This window comes from Triticum aestivum, chromosome 1A (genome assembly GCF_018294505.1).
Source record: "Triticum aestivum cultivar Chinese Spring chromosome 1A, IWGSC CS RefSeq v2.1, whole genome shotgun sequence".
In the NCBI taxonomy this organism is placed as follows: domain Eukaryota; kingdom Viridiplantae; phylum Streptophyta; class Magnoliopsida; order Poales; family Poaceae; genus Triticum; species Triticum aestivum.
Window position 1 is genome coordinate 23,639,518 of NC_057794.1, and position 22,176 is coordinate 23,661,693.

The window sequence follows — 22,176 nt, forward strand, 5'->3', positions numbered from 1 at the left end:
GTTCCTTTTAAAAAAATCATTTGATTTCGAATATAAATGACTTAATGCAAATTTAGTTCACCAGTTTCAAAATTTTAGTTAACTAAAAATACAAAAAAAAATTAGTTCACTTCGGATTCATTTTGTTTAGTTCACTGAATTCAAACTTTTTTTAGTTCATCATAATTTTTAGTTCACTACAATCCAAATTTTTTAGTTCACTTGGATTCGATTCAAATTTAGTTCAATAGTTTTCAAATTTTAGTTCACAACAATCAAAATGATTTTTTAGTTCACTTTCATTCAAATATAGCTGACTATTTTTTCGTTTTATTTAGTGAAATACATTTTATTATTGTTCAAATCCCAACTAAATGTAATTCAAAATCTAGTTCACTAGTTCCGTTTAAAAAAATCATCTGATTTCAAATACAGTTCACTTATTTCAAATTTAGTTCACTTGTTTCAAATTTTTAGTTAACTAAAAATCGAAAAAAATAGTTCACTTCGGATTAATTTTTTTAGTTCACTGAATTCAAACCTTTTTTAGTTCATCATAATTTTTAGTTCACTACAATCCAAATTTTTCTAAGTTCACTTGGATTCGATTCAAATTTAGTTCAATTGTTTTCAAATTTTAGATCACTATAATTGAAAAGATTTTTTTAGTTCACTTTGATTCAAATCTAGTTGACTAGTTCCTTTTTTAAAAAATCACATGATTTCGAATATAAATGACTTATTTCAAATTTAATTCACTAGTTTCAAAATATTATTTAACTAAAAATCAAAAAACTCAGTTCACTTCGGATTCATTTTGTTTAGTTCACTGAATTCAAACTTCTTTTAGTTCATCATAATTTTTAGTTCACTACAATCCAATTTTTTTTAAGTTCACTTGGATTCAACTCAAATTTAGTTCAATAGTTTTCAAATTCACAACAATCAAAATGATCTTTTAGTTCACTTTCATTCAAATATAGCTCACTATTTTTTCGTTTTATTTAGTGAAATACATTTTATTATTGTTCAAATCCCAACTAAATGTAATTCAAAATCTAGTTCACTAGTTCCATTTAAAAAAATCATCTGATTTCAAATACAGTTCACTTATTTCGAATTTAGTTCACTTGTTTCAAATTTTTAGTTAACTAAAAATCGAAAAAAATAGTTCACTTCGGATTAAGTTTTTTTAGTTCACTGAATTCAAACTTTTTTAGTTCATCATAATTTTTAGTTCACTACAATCCAAATTTTTCTAAGTTCACTTGGATTCGATTCAAATTTTAGATCACTACAATCAAAAACATTTTTTTAGTTCACTTTGATTCAAATCTAGTTGACTAGTTCCTTTTAAAAAAATCACATGATTTCAAATATAAATGACTTATTTCAAATTTAATTCACTAGTTTCAAAATATTATTTAACTAAAAATCAAAAAAATCAGTTCACTTTGGATTCATTTTGTTTAGTTCACTGAATTCAAACTTTTTTTAGTTCATCATAATTTTTAGTTCACTACAATCCAAATTTTTCTAAGTTCACTTGGATTCGAGTCAAATTTAGTTCAATTGTTTTCAAATTTTAGATCACTATAATCAAGAATATTTTTTAGTTCACTTTGATTCAAATCTAGTTGACTAGTTCCTTTTTTTGAAAAATCGCATGATTTGGAATATAAATGACTTATTTCAAATTTAATTCACTAGTTTCAAAATATTATTTAACTAAAAATCGAAAAAATCAGTTCACTTCGGATTCATTTTGTTCAGTTCACTGAATTCAAACTTCTTTTAGTTCATCATAATTTTTAGTTCACTTGGATTCAACTCAAATTTAGTTCAATAGTTTTCAAATTCACAACAATCAAAATGATTTTTTAGTTCACTTTCATTCAAATATAGCTCACTATTTTTTCGTTTTATTTAGTGAAATACATTTTATTATTGTTCAAATCCCAACTAAATGTAATTCAAAATCTGATTCACTAGTTCCATTTAAAAAAATCATCAGATTTCAAATACACTTCACTTATTTCGAATTTAGTTCACTTGTTTCAAATTTTTAGTTAACTAAAAATCGAAAAAATAGTTCACTTCGGATTAATTTTTTTAGTTCATTGAATTCAAACTTTTTTAGTTCATCATAATTTTTAGTTCCCTACAATCCAAAAATTTTCTAAGTTCACTTGGATTCGATTCAAATTTAGTTCAAGTGTTTTCAAATTTTAATCATTTTGAATCAAAGTGAACTAAAAAATCATTTTGATTGTAGTAATCTAAAATTTGAAAACTATTGAACTAAATTTGAATCCAAGTGTACTTAGAAAAATTTGGATTATAGTGAACTAAAAATTATGATGAACTAAAAAAAGTTTGAATTTTTTTAGTTGATCATAATTTTTAGTTCACTACAAACCAAATTTTTTAGTTCACTTGGATTATATTCATATTTAGTTCAATTGTTTTCAAATTTCAGTTCACTACAATCAAAAAGATTTTTAGTTCACTTCGATTCAAATCCAGTTGACTTTTTTTCTTTTATTTGTGAAATACATTTATTATTTATCAAATCCCAACTAAATGTAATTCAAAATCTAGTTCACTAGTTCCGTTAAAAAATCATTTGATTTCAAATACAGTTCACTTTTTTCAAATTTAGTTCACTTGTTTCAAATTTTTAGTTAACTAAAAATCAAAAAAAATAGTTCACTTCGGATTAATTTTTTTTAGTTCAATGAATTCAAACTTTTTTTAGTTCACTACAAACCAATTTTTATAGTTCACTTGGATTCGACTCAAATTTAGTTCAATAGTTTTCAAATTTTAGTTCACTACAATCAAAAAGATTTTTAGTTCACTTTGACTCAAATCTAGTTGACTAGTTCCCTTTTTAAAAAAAATCATGTGATTTCAAATATAGATGACTTAATTCAAATTTAGTTCACTAGTTTCAAAATTTTAGTTTACTAAAAATCCAAAAAAAATTGTTCACTTCGGATTCATTTTATTTAGTTCACTGAATTCAAACTTTTTTAGTTCAACATAATTTTAGTTCACTACAATCCAAAAATTTTAGTTCACTTGGATTCGATTCAAATTTAGTTCAATAGTTTTCAAATTTTAGTTCACTACAATCAAAAAGATTTTTTAGTTCACTTTTGATTCAAATCTAGTTGACTAGTTCCCTTTTTTTAAAAAAAATCATCTAATTTCAAATATAGATGACTTAATTCAAATTTAGTTCACTAGTTTCAAAATTTTAGTTAACTAAAAATCAAAAAAAAAGTTATTTATATTTGAAATCATGTGATTTTTTTAAAAAGGAACTAGTCAACTAGATTTGAATCAAAGTGAACTAAAAAATCTTTTTGATTGTAGTGATCTAAAATTTGAAAACTATTGAACTAAATTTGAATCGAATCCAAGTGTACTTAGAAAAATTTGGATTATAGTGAACTAAAAAATATGATGAACTAAAAAAAGTTTGAATTTTTTTAGTTGATCATAATTTTTAGTTCACTACAAACCAAATTTTTTAGTTCACTTGGATTCTATTCATATTTAGTTCAATAGTTTTCAAATTTCAGTTCACTACAATCAAAAAGATTTTTAGTTCACTTCGATTCAAATCCAGTTGACTTTTTTTCTTTTATTTGTGAAATACATTTATTATTTATCAAATCCCAACTAAATATAATTCAAAATCTAGTTCACTAGTTCCGTTAAAAAATCATCTAATTTCAAATACAGTTCACTTTTTTTAAATTTAGTTCACTTGTTTCAAATTTTTAGTTAACTAAAAAAAATAGTTCACTTCGGATTAATTTTTTTTAGTTCAATGAATTCAAACTTTTTTTAGTTCACTACAAACCAATTTTTATAGTTCACTTGGATTCGACTCAAATTTAGTTCAATAGTTTTCAAATTTTAGTTCACTACAATCAAAAAGATTTTTAGTCACTTTGACTCAAATCTAGTTGACTAGTTCCCTTTTTAAAAAAAATCATGTGATTTCAAATATATATGACTTAATTCAAATTTAGTTCACTAGTTTCAAAATTTTAGTTTACTAAAAATCCAAAAAAAATTGTTCACTTCGGATTCATTTTATTTAGTTCGCTGAATTCAAACTTTTTTAGTTCAACATAATTTTAGTTCACTACAATCCAAAATTGTTAGTTCACTTGGATTCGATTCAAATTTAGTTCAATAGTTTTCAAATTTTAGTTCACTACAATCAAAAAGATTTTTTAGTTCACTTTTGATTCAAATCTAGTTGACTAGTTCCCTTTTTAAAAAAAATCATCTGATTTCAAATATAGATGACTTCATTCAAATTTAGTTCACTAGTTTCAAAATTTTAGTTAACTAAAAATAAAAAAAATTATTTATATTTGAAATCATGTGATTTTTTTAAAAAGGAACTAGTCAACTAGATTTGAATCAAAGTGAACTAAAAAATGTTTTTGATTGTAGTGATCTAAAATTTGAAAACTATTGAACTAAATTTGAATCGAATCCAAGTGTACTTAGAAAAATTTGGATTATAGTGAACTAAAAAATATGATGAACTAAAAAAAGTCTGAATTTTTTTAGTTGATCATAATTTTTAGTTCACTACAAACCAAATTTTTTAGTTCACTTGGATTCTATTCATATTTAGTTCAATAGTTTTCAAATTTCTGTTCACTACAATCAAAAAGATTTTTAGTTCACTTCGATTCAAATCCAGTTGACTATTTTTCTTTTATTTGTGAAATACATTTATTATTGATCAAATCCCAACTAAATGTAATTCAAAATCTAGTTCACTAGTTCCGTTAAAAAATCATCTGATTTCAAATACAGTTCACTTTTTTCAAATTTAGTTCACTTGTTTCAAATTTTTAGTTAACTAAAAATCAAAAAAAATAGTTCACTTCGGATTAATTTTATTTAGTTCAATGAATTCAAACTTTTTTTAGTTCACTACAAACCAATTTTTATAGTTCACTTGGATTCGACTCAAATTTAGTTCAATAGTTTTCAAATTTTAGTTCACTATAATCAAAAAGATTTTTAGTTCACTTTGATTCAAATCTAGTTGACTAGTTCCCTTTTTAAAAAAATCATGTGATTTCAAATATAGATGACTTAATTCAAATTTAGTTCACTAGTTTCAAAATTTTAGTTTACTAAAAATCCAAAAAAAATTGTTCACTTCGAATTCATTTTATTTAGTTCACTGAATTCAAACTTTTTTATTTCAACATAATTTTAGTTCACTACAATCCAAAATTGTTAGTTCACTTGGATTCGATTCAAATTTAGTTCAATAGTTTTCAAATTTTAGTTCACTACAATCAAAAAGATTTTTTAGTTCACTTTTGATTCAAATCTAGTTGACTAGTTTCCTTGTTTTAAAAAAATCATCTGATTTCAAATATAGATTACTTAATTCAAATTTAGTTCACTAGTTTCAAAATTTTAGTTTACTAAAAATCCAAAAGATTAGTTCACTTCGGATTTATTTATTTTAGTTCACTGAATTCGAACTTTTTTTGTTCAGCATAATTTTAGTTCACTACAATCCAAAATTTTTAGTTCACTTGGATTCGATTCAAATTTAGTTCAATAGTTTTCAAATTTTAGTTCACTACAATCAAAAAGATTCTTTGTTCACTTTGATTCAAATCTACTCCCTCCATTCCGAATTACTTGTCTTGGATTTGTCTAGATACGGATGTATCTAGACTCATTTTAGTGCTAGATACCTCCGTATCTAGACAAATCTAAGACAAATAATTCGGAACGGAGGGAGTAGTTGACTAGTTTCCTTGTTTTAAAAAAATCATCTGATTTCAAATATAAATGACTTAATTCAAATTTAGTTCACTAGTTTCAAAATTTTAGTTAACTAAAAATTAAAAAAAATAGTTCACTTCGGATTCATTTTTTTAGTTCACTGAATTTAAACTTTTTTTAGTTCAACATAATTTTAGTTCACGACAATCCAATTTTTCTTCACTTGGATTCGATTCAAATTTTAATTCAATAGTTTTTAATTTTTCGTTTCACTACAATCAAATTGACTTTTAGTTCACTTTGATTCAAAATCTAGTTGACTAGTTCCCTTGTTTTTAAAAAAATCATGTGATTTCAAATATAGATGACTTAATTCAAATTTAGTTCACTACTTTCAAAATTATAGTTAACAAAAAATTCAAAAAAAAATAGTTCACTTCGGATTCACTTTTTTTAGTTCAACATAATTTTAGTTCACTACAATCCAAATTTTTTTTTCACTTGGATTCGATTCAAATTTAGTTCAATAGTTTTTTTTAGTTCACTACAATCAAAATGATTTTTAGTTCACTTTGATTCAAATATAGCTCACGTTTTTTGTTTTCTTTAGTGAAATACATTTTTATTGTTGAAATCCCAACTAAATGTAATTCAAAATCTAGTTCACTAGTTCTGTTTTTAAAAAAAATCATCCGGTTTCAAATATTGTTCACTTATTTCAAACTTAGTTGAATAGTTTTCAAAATTTTAGTTAACTAAAAATCCAAAAAAGAAGTTCACTTCGGATTCATCATAATCTTTTAGTGAACTAAAATTTTAGTTTCAAACTTTTTTTAGTTCATCATAATCTTTAATTCACTAAAATCCAAATTTTTTAAGTTCACTTGGATTCGATTCAAATTTAGTTAAATACTTTTCAAATTTTAGTTCACTACAATCAAAAAGATTTTTAGTTCACTTTGATTCAAATCTAGTTCACAATTTTTTTCTTCCTTTTAATTCACTAGAATCCGAATTATTTTAGTTCACTTGGATTCGATTCAAATTTAATTCACCAATTTTTGAATTTTTTGTTCACTACAATCAAAAAGATTTTTAGTTCACTTTGATTCGAATATAACTCATTATATTTCTTTTTTTAGTGAAATACATTTTTTTCATTCAAAATCACCTAGATGTATTTCAAAATCTATTTCACTAGTTCCGTTTTTAAATTTTTTCATCTAAATTCAAATACAGTTCACTTAATTCAATTTTAATTCACTAGTTTCAAAATTTTAGTGAACTAAAATCATTTTTTCAGTTGACTAAATTCAACATTTTTTCAGTTCAACATAATTTTAGTTCAGTACAATATAAATATAGCTCACTAGATCCGATTTTTTTTCAAAAAAAAACATCTACATTCAAATATAGTTTACTAAATTAAAATTTAGTTCATTAGTTTGAAAATTTTTAGTTCACTAAAATCCAAAATAATTTACTTCAGTTGGGATTCTTTTTTTTAGTTCATCGAATCCAAACTTTTTTTAGTTCATCATAATTTTAGTGAACTAGAATAGAAAAAATTAGTTCACATTGATTTATTTTGAGAAAAGTTCACTAGTTCACCGAATCCAACAATTTTAAAAATCCGCCAAGCGTGAGATTTTTGAAAAAAGTTTATCGATTTTGAAAAAGAGTTCATCGATTAGGAAAAAAGTTCGTCGATTTTGAAAAATAGTTCATCGATTTTGAAAAAGAGTTCATCGATTTGGAAAAAAGTTCATCGGTATTGAAAAAAGAGTTCATCAATTATGAAAAGTGTTCGTTGATTTCGAATAAAAAAGTTCGTCAAATTTGAAAAAAGAGTTCATCGATTTTGATAATAAGTTCATTTAGTTCACTACAATCAAAAAGATTTTTAGTTCACTTTGATTCAAATCTAGTTCACTATTTTTTTCCTTTTTTTAGTTCACTACAATCCAAATTATTTTAGTTCACTTGGATTTTTTTAGTTCACTAGTTGAAGGAAGTAATGTTCACTAACTTGGCCGAAGTTCCTACCATTCCCAAACTTGAGGGGTTTACTATGACGGAAATTTTCAGGTCAAAGAAAGGAGTAATACTCATTGATATTTTGCACGAGCATAATGTCAGAGAATGCAGAATGAAATACTTTGCACATACATCTGTCTAGAAGCACAACACTTGCACATACAAAGATTGTTATGAACAACCTGGCATATCAACAGGTTTACAAAGTTTGTCAAAATATTTTTGTAACCCAGTGCTTTCTTTGAGCCAAATAATCCCTAACACAAAGGAAAACCAAAACAATGCTGCATGACAAGCTAGTTTCCCTAGTTTACATCAAAACATAGATGTTGTACATGCACTAGCAAAGAAGAATTAAAACCAGATTTTGCACTTTGGCAAACTAAAACAATGCTTGACCCGAAAAATGTCTAGTACATGACAATGTTAATAGTTCCCAGGTTTTTTCCCAGTTCACGAACCGAAATATAGCTTCGCTTTTCACTGGGATCATAACCACATGTTTGGTGCAAATGTTTTGCTAGAAACAGCAAAAATAAACAGCACATGTAATGGTACTAATCACGACAGGTTCGCTTCACTTATACAGTACAAACAGAAAAGAATCTATACATGAAGGTCTCCTTCACTAGTCAAGACAAATGGAAAACTTCTTCCTATATAGATTCTACAAATTTTTTTAAAGTACATTTGATGACACGTCGCACTAATAGTTTCAAACTTGAACACCAGCAGACTACAATTTTTCAGACAAAAACATTACGATTAAACTGGATTGTAGAAATCTATTTCATAACACAACAGTTCCAACGTAATAACACCAGGCAAAAACCAAAAATAAACTATGTTAACACCAGACAAAAATAACACCAGACAAAAAATAAACTATGTACACCTAAAGTTTTCAACGTGATAACACCAGGCAAAAACCTTTCAATGTCTTTGTCCATTCTCATTAATTATACTACTATGTCAACCATCAAACCAAAACTGCTACTGTAAACAGAGAAAATTCTATGTAAAAATAAAAATCCTCAAAAACGGAAACACATTGTCAAATGAACCATTGTAAACAAGTTCTATTTCACTTTTTTTTTAATTCTATTCAATCATTATCTTCAAATAGATTTCTTCCGTTTATCAGCAGCCTTTTTCCACCCTTCTCTCTCGGATCGGCTCTTCAATCTGTTCCCTTTCTTCACTGACTTGTTGTTTATTACAGCCGGATCTTTCAAAGGCTCACTAACACATGCTTCATTCACTGTTTGTTCATAAGTTTTATCCCCTTCTGCAGTTTGTTGCTTGCCTAGAAGATACTTACTATGAACAGCATTAACTGCATCCATCAGCTCTTGACAAAAATGTGAATCATGACTTATGTCAGAGCATACCTCCCCCACTGTATTCATCATGATGGCATATCTGACAGCATTGTGTGACTGGTCTTCTCCATTAATACCAAGGGCACTAGACTTGTGTTTCTGTAATTCCTTCTCCCTAAATTCTCTAGTCCATCTTGGAACAATATATTGGTCAGGTATCTTGAGCATGTCAAACTGCGTAAACAATCTAAGGATGTGGCAACAAAGAATACCATCCCTCTCAAACTTCCCACAATTGCACACAAATTCTTCCTTTTCTCGATTTACTTGCACAACAAAGATTTCCCTGTCAAACTATGGATTTTCGTATGGAAAGTTCCTTTTTAATTCATATGATTCGTTCTTCACAATCTCATTAACCCCGAAAGCAGTTGAATTAAACATTTCAGTCAAGAACTTGGTATATATAGCTCTGGTGTAAATTTCAGCTGCATGACGCTCAACCCGCTGATATCCCCACATGATAGGTACTTCTTCATTAGACAAGAACCTATCTTGATCCTCTATGTGCATCACATTTTCCTGGAATAATTCATACTGACGAAGGAAAGTTTCTATTGTATCCTTTCGCAAAACATAGTCCTTGAAATTCGAGTTGAAGCTCTCACTTCTGCTGGTAGACCTAATGAACGGGCAGAACACTCCTTGGAAATAAGCAGGAACAAAGTATTCTCTATTCTCCCACATGCGCTTAATGTGAGCATGCTTTCCACAACTATGCTTTAGCTCCATTTATTTCCAATTCATTTCAAACTCTTCAACAGTCATGGACTGCATGATACAATAGTCAAGGTCTTGTTCCATTCCTTTGTTAATTGACATGTATGCACCCAAATTTTCTCTTGCTTTCCTTCTAACATGCCAAATACAGAACCTATGGAGTGCATCTGGGAACACTTTTGGAACAGCTTTCTTCATTGCAGCATCTTGATCAGTAAGTACTACTCTAGGTTTTTTTCCACCCATCACTTCAACAAAAGTTTCAAACAACCATTTAAATGTGTCTACCTGCTCATTCTCCAAAAGGGCCCAACCAAAAACGATTGTTCTCGAGTGGCCATTAACTCCAATAATGGGTGCAAAGGGCATATTGTACTTATTAGTGCTGAACCTTGTATCAAATGATATTATATCTCCAAACAGCAAATAGTCCAGCCTTGATCTTGAGTCTGTCCAGAACAAGCTAAGCACTGAGTTGGATGCGTTTCTTTGAGCCTTGTATACAAAACCAGGTTTGTCAATTTGCAGTTTTTCAATATACTCCAGAGTGTGTTCAATGTCCGTGTTCCTTCTCTTTTCACGATCTTCCTGTTTCAGGTTGTCAAGTTTCTTGACATCGAATGTAATGTTACCCAATTTTCCACCAGACAGCTTCCTAAAAATACTCATTATCTTCCTTGGCTTAATTCTATGTTCTTGTAACAGCCTCGAGAGAAGTTTTTCAGCTTCATTCATGCTCCTATGACTTAGGAAGAATTTGGTCAATGTAGGCGAACATACCAAATCATGATTATGTTCAAGATCTTGGGAAGTAATAATCCATTTTCCATCTTGTAAGATTACTGTAACATGCATCTGACAGTTTGTCCTAACGACCACATTCCTCCTGCGTTTCCTCACCCCTGCTGCATTGGGCTCTGTTTTTCTACTTTTGCAGCAACAAATGGTAATCTTCCTGTTTCTATAATTCCTCCCTTTTTTGATTGTATTTCCTGTTTCTATATGAGCATAAATGTTGACAAATCTGACAGCCTCTTCTAGACTAGAGAATACTTTACCTACTTCAGGTGTACTTGTATTCTCCATCTCATCTGGCGTAGGGAACAAGTACTCTTCCGGTTTTGCTTCATTTTCAGTTAACTCATCATCAGAATCTTTTTTGCTCATGCAATCATCCGAAGGGACACAAGCGTCCTCACTATAATGTTGTTCCTGGAAGAACATTACAAACAGTAAATACAACCAATCCATATCACACCATAGACTAAGATATAAATACTGTTTAGGAAAAAATCTTTTAAATTTTTATAGCACTAATTTATTTACACGCGCAAGCAACAATTATCTAATCTAAATCAATGCTCAACTTTTTTTCTATCATTCTTAACACAAATAATTTTTTATTCATGTAACAACAAGATTTTTTTAAACCCACAAGTGCTGGCACTCTTTTTTTGAATTAAATAAGGCTATTTACCTGTTCACTAGGATGTCCTGCATCATCTTTCCCCCTTTCTGTGCTTGTACAACAAAGATTTTTCCCATTCAAAGTCTCTGTGTTCACAATTATGACAGCCGATGTAGAACCTAATTCATCAACGTAACTGTTTCGGACCTATTCAAAAACATTCATTCATCAAAATTCAATTCATAAACTGGCAATATCAATATTAGTAGAAAAGAAAACCAAGCAAAGTTTTTGAAGAAACTATTCTCACATCTTCACTGCCAGTATCATTTGCTATAAGAATAAGATCATCATACTTCTCACACTGTACCACTTTATGAATCTGAACCTCATCATTTTTTCGATCTGAGTTCGCTGGTCTTCTTCCTGGCTGCTACTGAGTGTTCCTTGGCTCACAATTTTGTCTTGACTACTAACAAATTCCTGTGCAATATAATATTTATGAGAATTAGCAAACCAAAAAGAAAGAAAAACAGTTCAACAAATGTTTTGGTGTGCTTTTCAACTAATTCTCACGGTACAAACCTCTGTTTTCTTCTTCATCTCATGGTACTGCACAAATTGGTCAAATTCAAGCATCACATCGCAAACCTGGTCATGAAAAAACAAGCGACATACTTTTTAGTTAACATAAAGAACATTTTCTCATATACAGTACCACTTCATTCCTGATATATAATGCACAAAAAAATTCATTTTAGGTCACCTTCTAACAGGATTTTTCAGAGATATGTTTTTTCATACTCACCCCAGATGATTCCTTCGGTTCAATACTTTCTTTCCCAGGCTCACGCAAACTCTGTGGTGTTTCTTTTTGGTTCATCCCTTTCCGTTTTCGAACTGCTGGTAATTTCTTTTTGGAAAGAACCTGCAAAGAAACAAGTTAAAAATAATCAGACTACCATAGCAAAAAGGCAAGAACCACACAAGTAAAACAGAGGAAAATATTCAGACTCCCAAAGTAAGAACCTACAGAGGAAAATATCCACACTTTGAAATTTACTGGACAAAAAAGAACCTACTAAGAACAATTCGGGTTGCCTATATATGAGTGTTTTTAACCATACAGATTTGTTGTTTGGGTTTCCACAAAGTTCCAGCCTAGGTGAGAGAGATCTAGAAAAGTTTATCACGAGCCTTTCTTTTTTCTCTATCAATCTTGAAATTCCACAACTCAAGTTTTTTGCCGTCTGTTAATTAGGGTGTGTGTTTTTATCAGTGTTCTGAAAAAAACACATTTCATTATGATGTTCGGTTTTGATATATTGTACTGCATTCATCTCTTTCAATAATACAACAACACCAAGACAACCACCGGTGAAGCATGTCTGAGTTGGACGAAATTCTTGTCTGATTTCCTATAGGGGGAAACAAGATCTGTAGTGCCAAACGGTCTCCAGGCAACATAAATGAATTTCATGACGTAAACTTCTGTACAAGACATGGGGGAAGATTTCAGACTACTTTGAACCACTGCAGTAAAAAGCACCAGGTGCCATATAAATGTTTTTTTATCACACCTAAATGTGAGAACAACACAAGTAAACCAGAGAATTTTTATCAAAAGAAAATATGAGAACCTGCTAGTTTATTTTTCTTAAACAATACTAATTTGTTTTTCCAAAAATCTTCAAACATATACATAAAATATATCCAAATCCCTAAGACAAACTTTACTTCTAAATTTAAATAGACATTTTTTTCTAGTTCTGAACCTGAAATATTTTCCATTGACCAGTCACTATATACCAAAATTAGAGCAATTATATAACTTATCGACTATACTGTTTTTTTATTTTTAATTATTTTTTCATATTCTTTTGTTCCTATCTAGCAAACGGGATGATTGCTTTCTAATAAAGCATAGCAGCAATTTTTGTGTACTCAAAAAAGAAAATAGACTACACAATCAACTATAGAAGAAATAATCTAGTAAGAAGAATCACCAGAGTAGCTCCACGGTCGGCTGGATCTGCCTTCTGGCTAGCTACTCCCCCATCATCGCCTGTGGTAGATCGATTAAGACTCGCCGGCGGCGCCCCACCTGATTCTGTCATCCCGTCAACACAGAAGATATAATCCACTAGTTGATTTCTACGGGGTGGCAAATCTGGCGCGCGACCTAGAAGCAGCCGCCGCCCCTGAGTCCTCCGCGTATCGTCCTATTTCTACCACTAAAGAAACATATATAAGACTCTTTCTATTTTCCTCCCCGTTCTTTCTGTAAAAATTTTAAAAGTAATGTGGAGTCACTGTTTCAGCGACTAAACCGCCTCGGAACGAAGTCTTACATGTGGGACCAACCTGTGGCCGACTGTCAAAGGGGTCTAATTGCAAACTAGAATCCACTTTCCCCTTTCTTCATCCAAAACTCCGCTCTCTAGCGATTTTTTCCCAGGTTCTGCACCATGAACTAATCCTCGGCTTCAACTAAGTTCCCAATATCAGGTCCAAAAGGTAATTCACCCATATAATCCCTTTTCTTACCACTACGGTCATGATTCCGCTCCCTTTTTTGCGTTTTGATTTTCTATAGCTTTTGATTCACGTTCATGCGGGCCGTTGGATTTGTGCCCACCGTGCGCGCCCGATGTGTGCCGTGGCTGCTATCCGGCAGCTCCCTCTGTCGAGCGGTAGTTCGTTGATCCGTCGACCATGTGCGTGGAAGCTCCGTTTCTTCCGCTGCCTGTATCTATGGGGATTACCATGCCAGCTAGCTTCATTTAGGTCTCTGAGTTAAAACATTAAGCAGCTATTTTGATGTTTTCTATTTTCACATCATCTTAGAGAGGTCTCTCACAAGATGCTAGATTATTCGTCTCCCCCGGCCATCCATGGCCTCTGTGACCCCTCAACCGTCCGATCGATTTGCAACGCCAGGATCTTCTTCTCTGTCGGCCTCCACGCTATCCAATCACGTTTTGGACTGTTTACTCATCGTGATGACAGAGAAGCTGGTCCATGGCATGTGAGTTGCATTCGCGTCGCGGCTCTACTACTGCGACTATGATTTTTATCCGAGTTTTTAAACCTTACTGCGAAACAGACGAACCAACTATGAGGTCTAGTTCGTTATAGTACGAGCCACAAACATTTTTCTTTCTGAATGTAGTATACACCCTAATTTCTTTCTGAATTTACGAACAAACCTATGAGATATCACTTCGGAATACATCACTTAATTTTTATCTTTTTTATAAAAAGTTTTTTCTTCTGTAGATATGAGTTGGGAACAACATAAATCCCATTTTTTGAGAATGTACTGCAGTCCAACGGAATTACTTCTTGTTTTAAGTTATTTTCTATATGTAAAACAGGACAAATGAACAACGGAAATACCTCTTTTTGACAATCCGCACAAAATTAGTGAAACACATTTTTTGTTACTTTTCATACCTGCAAACAAGTACTATAAATACAACTATAGTAATGTTGTCCTTTTTTCTTTAGAAGAACACAACTCCTAATTTGTTCAGTTATTCTATTTTCCAGGAATTCAACTAAATGGAAGAAATGTCAGCAAAGAAGAGGAACAACCAACATCTGCTTCCAAATGAAGAGAATGGCAATAATCCTCCCAAAAGAAAGAAGGTACATGTAGAGGCCAGAAAAACAACTACCAGGGGGCTACTACTGACTCAATTATTTCACTGACATCCGTTTCAATTTTTTAATAAATAGTAACCTTACATAATTCTTACAATTTAATTATTTAGGACATACACATAAAAAAACAAAAAACTAACACACAACCTATCTATTCCCTATGTAGGATGTCAGCAATGAAGACAACCTCTAGTTGTTTGTTAAATTTCTGTCTGAACTTAATGATACTCAGAAGAACATAGTTCGAAAACTTGGTTTTGCTTCACTGCTACAAATCAGTTGCGCCTGCAACATTGATGCTATTTTCATGTGGCTTGCATTACAATTCAATACTGCAACATGCACTCTGGAACTGAGGAATGGATTCAATTTTGAATTCAACACATCTATTGTTCATAAAATCCTTGGAATTCCTGCTGGTGGCTTACCAATAAATTCTACACCAACCAAAGAATGTGTAGATATTATCAATAACTTTGTACAATCATCAGCACCTACTACAGAGCATCTTATTGCGATGATTACGGACAACATTTCCAAAGAAAATTTCTCTACTATATTCTTGCTCCTCATTATCTCAAGCTTGATTCCTCCTAATGCGAAAGGTTCCCCATCAAAGAAATTCTACAGTGCTCTGCAAAACATTAGTTCTGCTGGCAAATACAACTGGTGCCTTTCAACTCTATCCTACCTAGTACATCAAATAAAAAAAATTAAGTCAGGTCATCACCAGAAGAAGGCATTTTATCCTGGAGGCTGCAAACTAATCTTGGTGGTAAGTTTACACTAAAATTATGAACCTAAGATCACTTTTTCTTCATTTAATTTTTGACTGCATCCAACTCTTTTCTTTTAAACAATTTAACTTACAAATATTTGTTCCTAATATCAGGTTGCGCACTTCGAATTCTTAATTACTTCTGAATTCAAGTTCCCTATCGACATACTGCCAAGACTCCCATTGTGGTCATCTAGCTTGCTAAAAACTTTCACAGCCCTAGACACAATGCACGGTGTACACCTTCAGTGCGGAAGACTTCCGATAAGTGTTTTTGCAACAAAAACTCTTTTACCTTCTCTAATAATTTTACAATCAGACTTTCCTTTCTTTTACATTTTTTGTCCTCCACATATATGTATTCTACGTAGGTCTGTTCTCTAACATTTTTTTTCCGGTTCATTTATGATGCAAAACAGTTGAAACATATTTCATCAACTCCATTCAACAATATATCAAATGAAGGAATAAACAAACTCCCTACATGTATTCTACAGTACATCAGTTCCAAATTTCCATCAATCTACAACTTACAGGTTGGAAACTTTTCATTATTCCATTCTTCCATTTTCTTCTTATCATGTATGATACATTCATCATTTTAAATATAGTTATATATTTTTTTGCTGATATATTGACATGTCACGCACATATATATGCAAAGTATTTTTTATTAATGTGAATACCCTTCAGGAGAAGGCAATGCTTGAAGATATGACCAAGAAATTTTGGCAAACGATAATATCAAACTCCATTCCAACAACGGAAAGATACATTGATGATCTCCATTCGACAATCTCCAACAGTTTGACCCACATCAACAATGAAATGACAGAGTCTGCAAATGAACAAATTACATCCCCGAACAACCACATTTCAGTACACCAGCAAGCTGAACAAATCTACTCAAACAAATACTTCAAGGATCCAACAACTTTTTTATCGTCACATGATTTCCTGGATTTCGCAATGCCTTACAGTAATCCTCCAAACTGGGAAAAGGAAGATGGAGATTCATCCATTCAATGGTTGGACAAGAAATTCTCAGAGTGCCTCCTTTTAGAAAACTCATCAAGCATTGATGACCTGTTTCAGAAAAGCCCACCAACCTTTGAAGATTTGTTCGTCATCGATAAAATAAATAAAGAATATGACTACCCAGATATCGATTTCCTACAAGGTAATTCTAATATTTTCAATTAAAATATTTTCTTTTCCAGCATGTTTCTCCTTTTTTTATACATAGGTTGAAACACGATCTAATACATTTTCTCTTCGTTTTTTCTAAAACTGTATGCAGTACTCAAAGATTACATCTATACGCACACAGAAGCGAATGAGATGCAAGAAACAGACAAAATTGATTGCACAAAAGAGAAATTCTGTTTGACCCAACTGAAATTCGTTAGACCTAATCATAACTGCAGAGGTTTATTTCTTCACTACCCCCTTTTTTCCTTAGAATTTCTGCATATTAGGTATCTTTTTTTGCACCATTTTTATCCTTAATACAGTGTTCCTTTTCTTTTTCTAATGACTTTTTCTATCATGCAATCAGATAGCAAACTGTACTGTTTGCAACAAGGTACGGTTTCAACAACTACGCTTGCCCTAGATGTTTCCAGGAATACGAAAAGCTCGCAATCAACGCCTCCTGCCAGAAGTTTTCCAACCACTCAAAACTACAACCTGGGTAGTACATCCAATGCGTGTCAACCACATAATTCAGATATTGACATCCCTTCTTTTACCGCTATAACAGACAGCCTGAATTTAGTCCCTATGCAAGAAGTCCCAAACAATTACCAAGCAAATTATTCACCTCCTGGTTGTTCATCAATCCTTCCCAAAACCAACTATGAATCTCTTGTAAGGAATTCAGGTAGCAACACTCATTTCCTCTATAGCAACAGCCCACTTAGGGCCTATCACAATTCTTCAGAAAAAGCAGCCAACAGATTCAGCACCCCATACCAGACCCTATCATGTACCAAGTTCTAGAAGATTATGAAGCTGAATGTTTGCTCAGAGATAAAGCAGCAGCAGAGGAGCCACCGATGCAGAACTTCTCTTCAGCATCAGAATTGCACAAAACAACTCAGCTCAATTCGAAACAAGTTATTTTCTCAACAGCAGCTCAAGCAGATTTCTTCAAAATGATGTCGTCACTTCTACCTCATATAGACATCAGGTGAAAATGTTTTGTACATGGTTATGTATTCTTTTTCTGTTTACTAATTTTCACCACCATGCTTCATTACTACCAACCCTGAAATTACTTACTCTATTCTATACAGCCAAAGGATATTCCAAATAGATAACGTGTGGGTCGATCAAAAAACTTTGACTGTTTCAATGAGGCCAGGCGGCTGGATGAACCCACACACTTTGGATTGCTATTCTAAAATGCTCAACACAGATCTACTCAATCGGGGAAGGCAGGGTCTAATACCAAGCAACGAACCTATTGTCCATATCGTCGGCATAGAAAACATGGTAATTTTTCTTCTTCTATCATATCTTGGTTTTTCATCACACAAAGAAGACATGAGTAATTAATGTACTTTTTTGTGTAACTACTAATTTGGTGATTATTCCTATTTTGTCTACACATTCATACAAACTTACTCTCATTTTTTCATTTTTCATCAGGAACTTCTAATGAGACCCTTACTAAACCATTCAGATCCAATATGCGCAGACATGTTAAGCGAAGCAACTGTTGGGTTCAGTTTACAGAACGCAAACTTCGTATGAAACTATCTTTTCGAGCAAATCATTCTAAAAAGAAAACTGAACACCAAATTTTTATGTTCCACTCTTCAATTTCTACTAATATGTCTGTACCTTCTTCTTTTTTTTCTAACAGGTTCATCTGCCTTGCTTCAATGACAAACAGTGGATTGTAATCACTGATAACTTTGACAGTGGCAAGTTCTTTGATATAATGAATCCTGATGGATCTGGAAACAACAAATTCACTACAATTATCAGCACTGTTACATTCAACTTCAAGAGTCTGTTTGCGAAAACATACCCAAATTGCATCGCATTCAACATAAAAGAATTTGACTACCGTTTTGTTCCAGTACCCCAGACTCATTTCAGGTAGAAAAGAAAGAAAGAATCATTTTTTTTCTGTGCACTGTACTCAAATTAATTAATTTTTCACTTTGTAATATTTTTGCGCACTCCTAACTCCTAGTAAATTCTCTTTCTTATCACTCAGGTACGACACCGGCATATTCCTCCTGCAAATTCTAAAAACATACCGGGGGATGGGAGTGCCAGGATTCACAACTGTAAGTTCTTTTTCAAGCTGCCCATGTAAATAATTTGTTGATTTAAAAAAGTACATGCTTGATATTCCAAATAAATAAAACTCAACGTACATTTTTTTCAAAAAAAGAATGAGAGTGTCTAATACAATTACTTTCTTTTTATTTTTTTGCAGCATGACCTACAGGCCTTAAGAGAAATTTTTCTGTACGAAATAGCGACTTGTTCCAACAGTGAAGTTCAACTACCATTGGTCAAAGCTTTCCAACAAAATCACGTTAGTTCCGCCATTAGAAAACCTCCCCCTACATTTTTAATTTTAATACATTAAATAATAATATTCAACTACAACAAGAAACTAATCTTTTTTCTTTTTCTACTTAAATAAACTGACCAAACTTCTTCTATTTTTTTTACAAACAGGGTTTCCGGCTATTCAGGTGAATCAGTATTCAGCTTAAACCATGTTCAAGATACAAGATGACCACATTTTGATCACATAAACATTTTTCTCCATTTTACTTTTTTCTCTACCAAATGAGAACTAATTTCCTTCTCGTGCTACTCGAATGAACAATATGTTGAGGGGGTCATTTGTTCAAAAAAGTCTGAAATATTTATTTTTTGTTCTGTTGTACTAAACATTCAATGCTTCCTTCTCTGTTTGATTACCTTAACTATACTAAAAATACTCAATTTTCGCTTAATAATTACTTCTCCAAAACAAGGCACGAGCAAAATCTGGTTACTTTTCTTTCAAAATATTTAATAAGAAAATTCATTTTTTTATTTTTATTCACCCTCTGTATTTTTTTCTTTATCTAAAAGACGAGACAAAAAAAACTTTTTTTTTACAAAGAAAAATAGGAATGCTCGCTGACGTTAGAAAAAAAGCTACAACCAAATGAAAGGAATTTCTAATAAACAAACGGCAACGAAAAAGAAACAGCGAAACAGAAGGGCAACGAAGCACAGAAACAGTAGAGGAGAAAACAGGACAGCGAAGCACAAAAACAGGGTAGCGAACCAGATACCGACATAACGAGTAAAATGGGCTTCCAATCAAAAGCCCAGTACGGGCACCTCAGTGGGCGCCAGGAGACCGAACCGGCGCCTTAGGAGATGTTTTTGTTGTTGCCCATCTACTTTTTTTTTGTCATAAACGTTTTTCTAAAAAATGATATTTGCATGAAACTAAATAAAGGTTCATCAATATATTTTGAATGCATGGATATTTTTGGAAAAAATACTCTAAAAATATATCAACATTTTTTTGAATGTACAAATGTTATCAAAAAGTATATTAAAATTTCTTAATTTCTTAATTTTCCCGATGAACAATAAATCAAAATAATTAGTAAAAAATACAAAAAAGTCTGAAATTTTTCGCATGCAAGATGCTTGAGTGCGCCAGGTGTGTGCAAAAATATGTGGGCAAACAACATCTGAGGAGCTCATGCCAAAAGAGACCATTTCGGCTATGAACATTGCATTTTTTTTCAAACTTACTCATATGCCCAAAAATGTTTTTTTGTCACGGGCTCTTCGAATGTTCAAACTCCACCAAATTTAGCAGGGGCATCACACATTCGGCCATCTTGCACCACAAAAAAAGCAGAATTTTTTGAACTTTTCTTCTATTTTAAACGAATTACTATTCACACCCGAGAGTATCTGGACCTGGTGTAGAAATGCAGCGTCCAACTGTAGGCAGCTTATTTTCTTTAAGAAAAATGTTAGTTAGCTACACCAACAATCAGAACCCAGAACCCATATTGGGCTATAGCTTACCTTGTGTGAGCATGGGCGAGCGCCCACTCATGTGTGGGGCGATTTTACCTAAAAAAAGGTGCAGGCCGACTTCCTATATGTTGCTCATTGCGGCCCTTCGAGTTTTTATATGTTGCGCATTGCGACAAAGTGTCCGGAAATGACCGCACGGGAATGAACCATTTAGTACACACCTTCTTGTCTGATTTTTTTACTGTTTTGGGAACCTTCTACACGGGAAGGTTCCTTTTCAGGTTTTATCCGGTTTGCCTTTTCAACTGTTTGTATCATTTTTTCCTTTATTTCCATTTTTCCAAAAAAATCGCAATTTTTCAAAACGTGTTCTCAATTTCGCAAAAACATCTGTCGCAATTCTATCATTTTTTTCATATACTTCAAAAGTTCAGATTTTTCAAAAACAATATTGTGTTATGAAAATTTCTTCATAATCATTTTATACATTGTTCTGAAATTTGCAAAATAAATTACATTTTTTGATAAAAATACTTGATGTTATTTTCTGGGAAAGCCTGTAAAAAAACAGGAGGAAACTAAGAAAAGAGAATTTTTTTGCAAGAACGCTCGTTATGACAGTGTTCACTACGTGGGCCGGCCTAATGGAGGGCATCTTGTGCGATTGCTCAGGACAGTCCGTATTTACCATGTAGGCCGATAAATACGGGGCACAGTTTTTTTTAGAAATATCTGTAATTTTATTCGTACTCACAATAATTACAGGTACACTAATTTGGACGTAAGATTCAAGAAAATACGAAGTACTCCTTTGTTTTCTTAGTCCGCATATAACATTTGGTCAAAATCAAACTTTATATAGTTTGACTAAGTTTATATTAAAAATATCAATACTCACAATATAAAACTAATATCATTAGATGCATTATGAAATTAATTTTCATGTTGTATAATTTTAGTATTATAGATGTTGATATTTTTTATATGAATTTGGTCAAACTTTGCTTAGTTTGACTTCAAACAAATCTTATATGCGGAGTAAAAAAACGGAGGGAGTAACTCCGATGACTAAAATTACAATAAAATCTCTTCGAAACACTTTCTTTGCGGTATCAATCTCTGCTCGAAAAAATGGGAGCCCCTATTTGTCGACCTGCACGGCAGGGGTGTGTGTTTCCTGCCGTGCAGGTCGACAAATAGGGGCTCCCATTGCTGAGCGCTTTGTCTCAATAAGTGTCATATAGGGGGCTTGTTGGGGAACTAGGGTATTGCCATCAGAGATAATTCATGGAGTGCGGCATGTGGGCTTTCGGGAGATTAGATGATTTGCCCCACTTTACAAAGGGTTAGATGATTTGCCCCAAGGTTGTCTCAATGACCAGTGGCCCCGGCCCCAC

General features: G+C 31.9%; 1 protein-coding gene across 1 annotated transcript; it reads left to right on the forward strand.

The window, feature by feature from the left end:
• Nucleotides 1-13,711: 13,711 nt before the first annotated feature.
• On the forward strand, nucleotides 13,712-19,661 carry LOC123077177 (uncharacterized). The gene is made up of 13 exons (XM_044499428.1): nucleotides 13,712-13,830; nucleotides 14,866-14,964; nucleotides 15,146-15,754; nucleotides 15,872-16,293; nucleotides 16,451-16,937; nucleotides 17,058-17,186; nucleotides 17,316-17,948; nucleotides 18,055-18,253; nucleotides 18,410-18,508; nucleotides 18,627-18,865; nucleotides 18,987-19,059; nucleotides 19,212-19,313; nucleotides 19,460-19,661. Exons 7-13 carry the CDS (start codon nucleotides 17,743-17,745, stop codon nucleotides 19,478-19,480), a joined length of 939 nt encoding a protein of 312 aa, XP_044355363.1. The 5' UTR covers nucleotides 13,712-13,830; nucleotides 14,866-14,964; nucleotides 15,146-15,754; nucleotides 15,872-16,293; nucleotides 16,451-16,937; nucleotides 17,058-17,186; nucleotides 17,316-17,742; the 3' UTR covers nucleotides 19,481-19,661.
• The last annotated feature ends 2,515 nt before the right edge of the window (nucleotides 19,662-22,176 follow it).

Bases quoted from the DNA above. Each gene is read 5' to 3' on its own strand.
- LOC123077177 (XM_044499428.1), top strand. From the start codon at position 17,743: ATGTACCAAGTTCTAGAAGATTATGAAGCTGAATGTTTGCTCAGAGAT. The intron at 18,254-18,409 runs GTAATTTTTCTT...ATTTTTCATCAG, and splicing joins TCGTCGGCATAGAAAACATG to GAACTTCTAATGAGACCCTT. The intron at 18,866-18,986 runs GTAGAAAAGAAA...CTTATCACTCAG, and splicing joins GTACCCCAGACTCATTTCAG to GTACGACACCGGCATATTCC.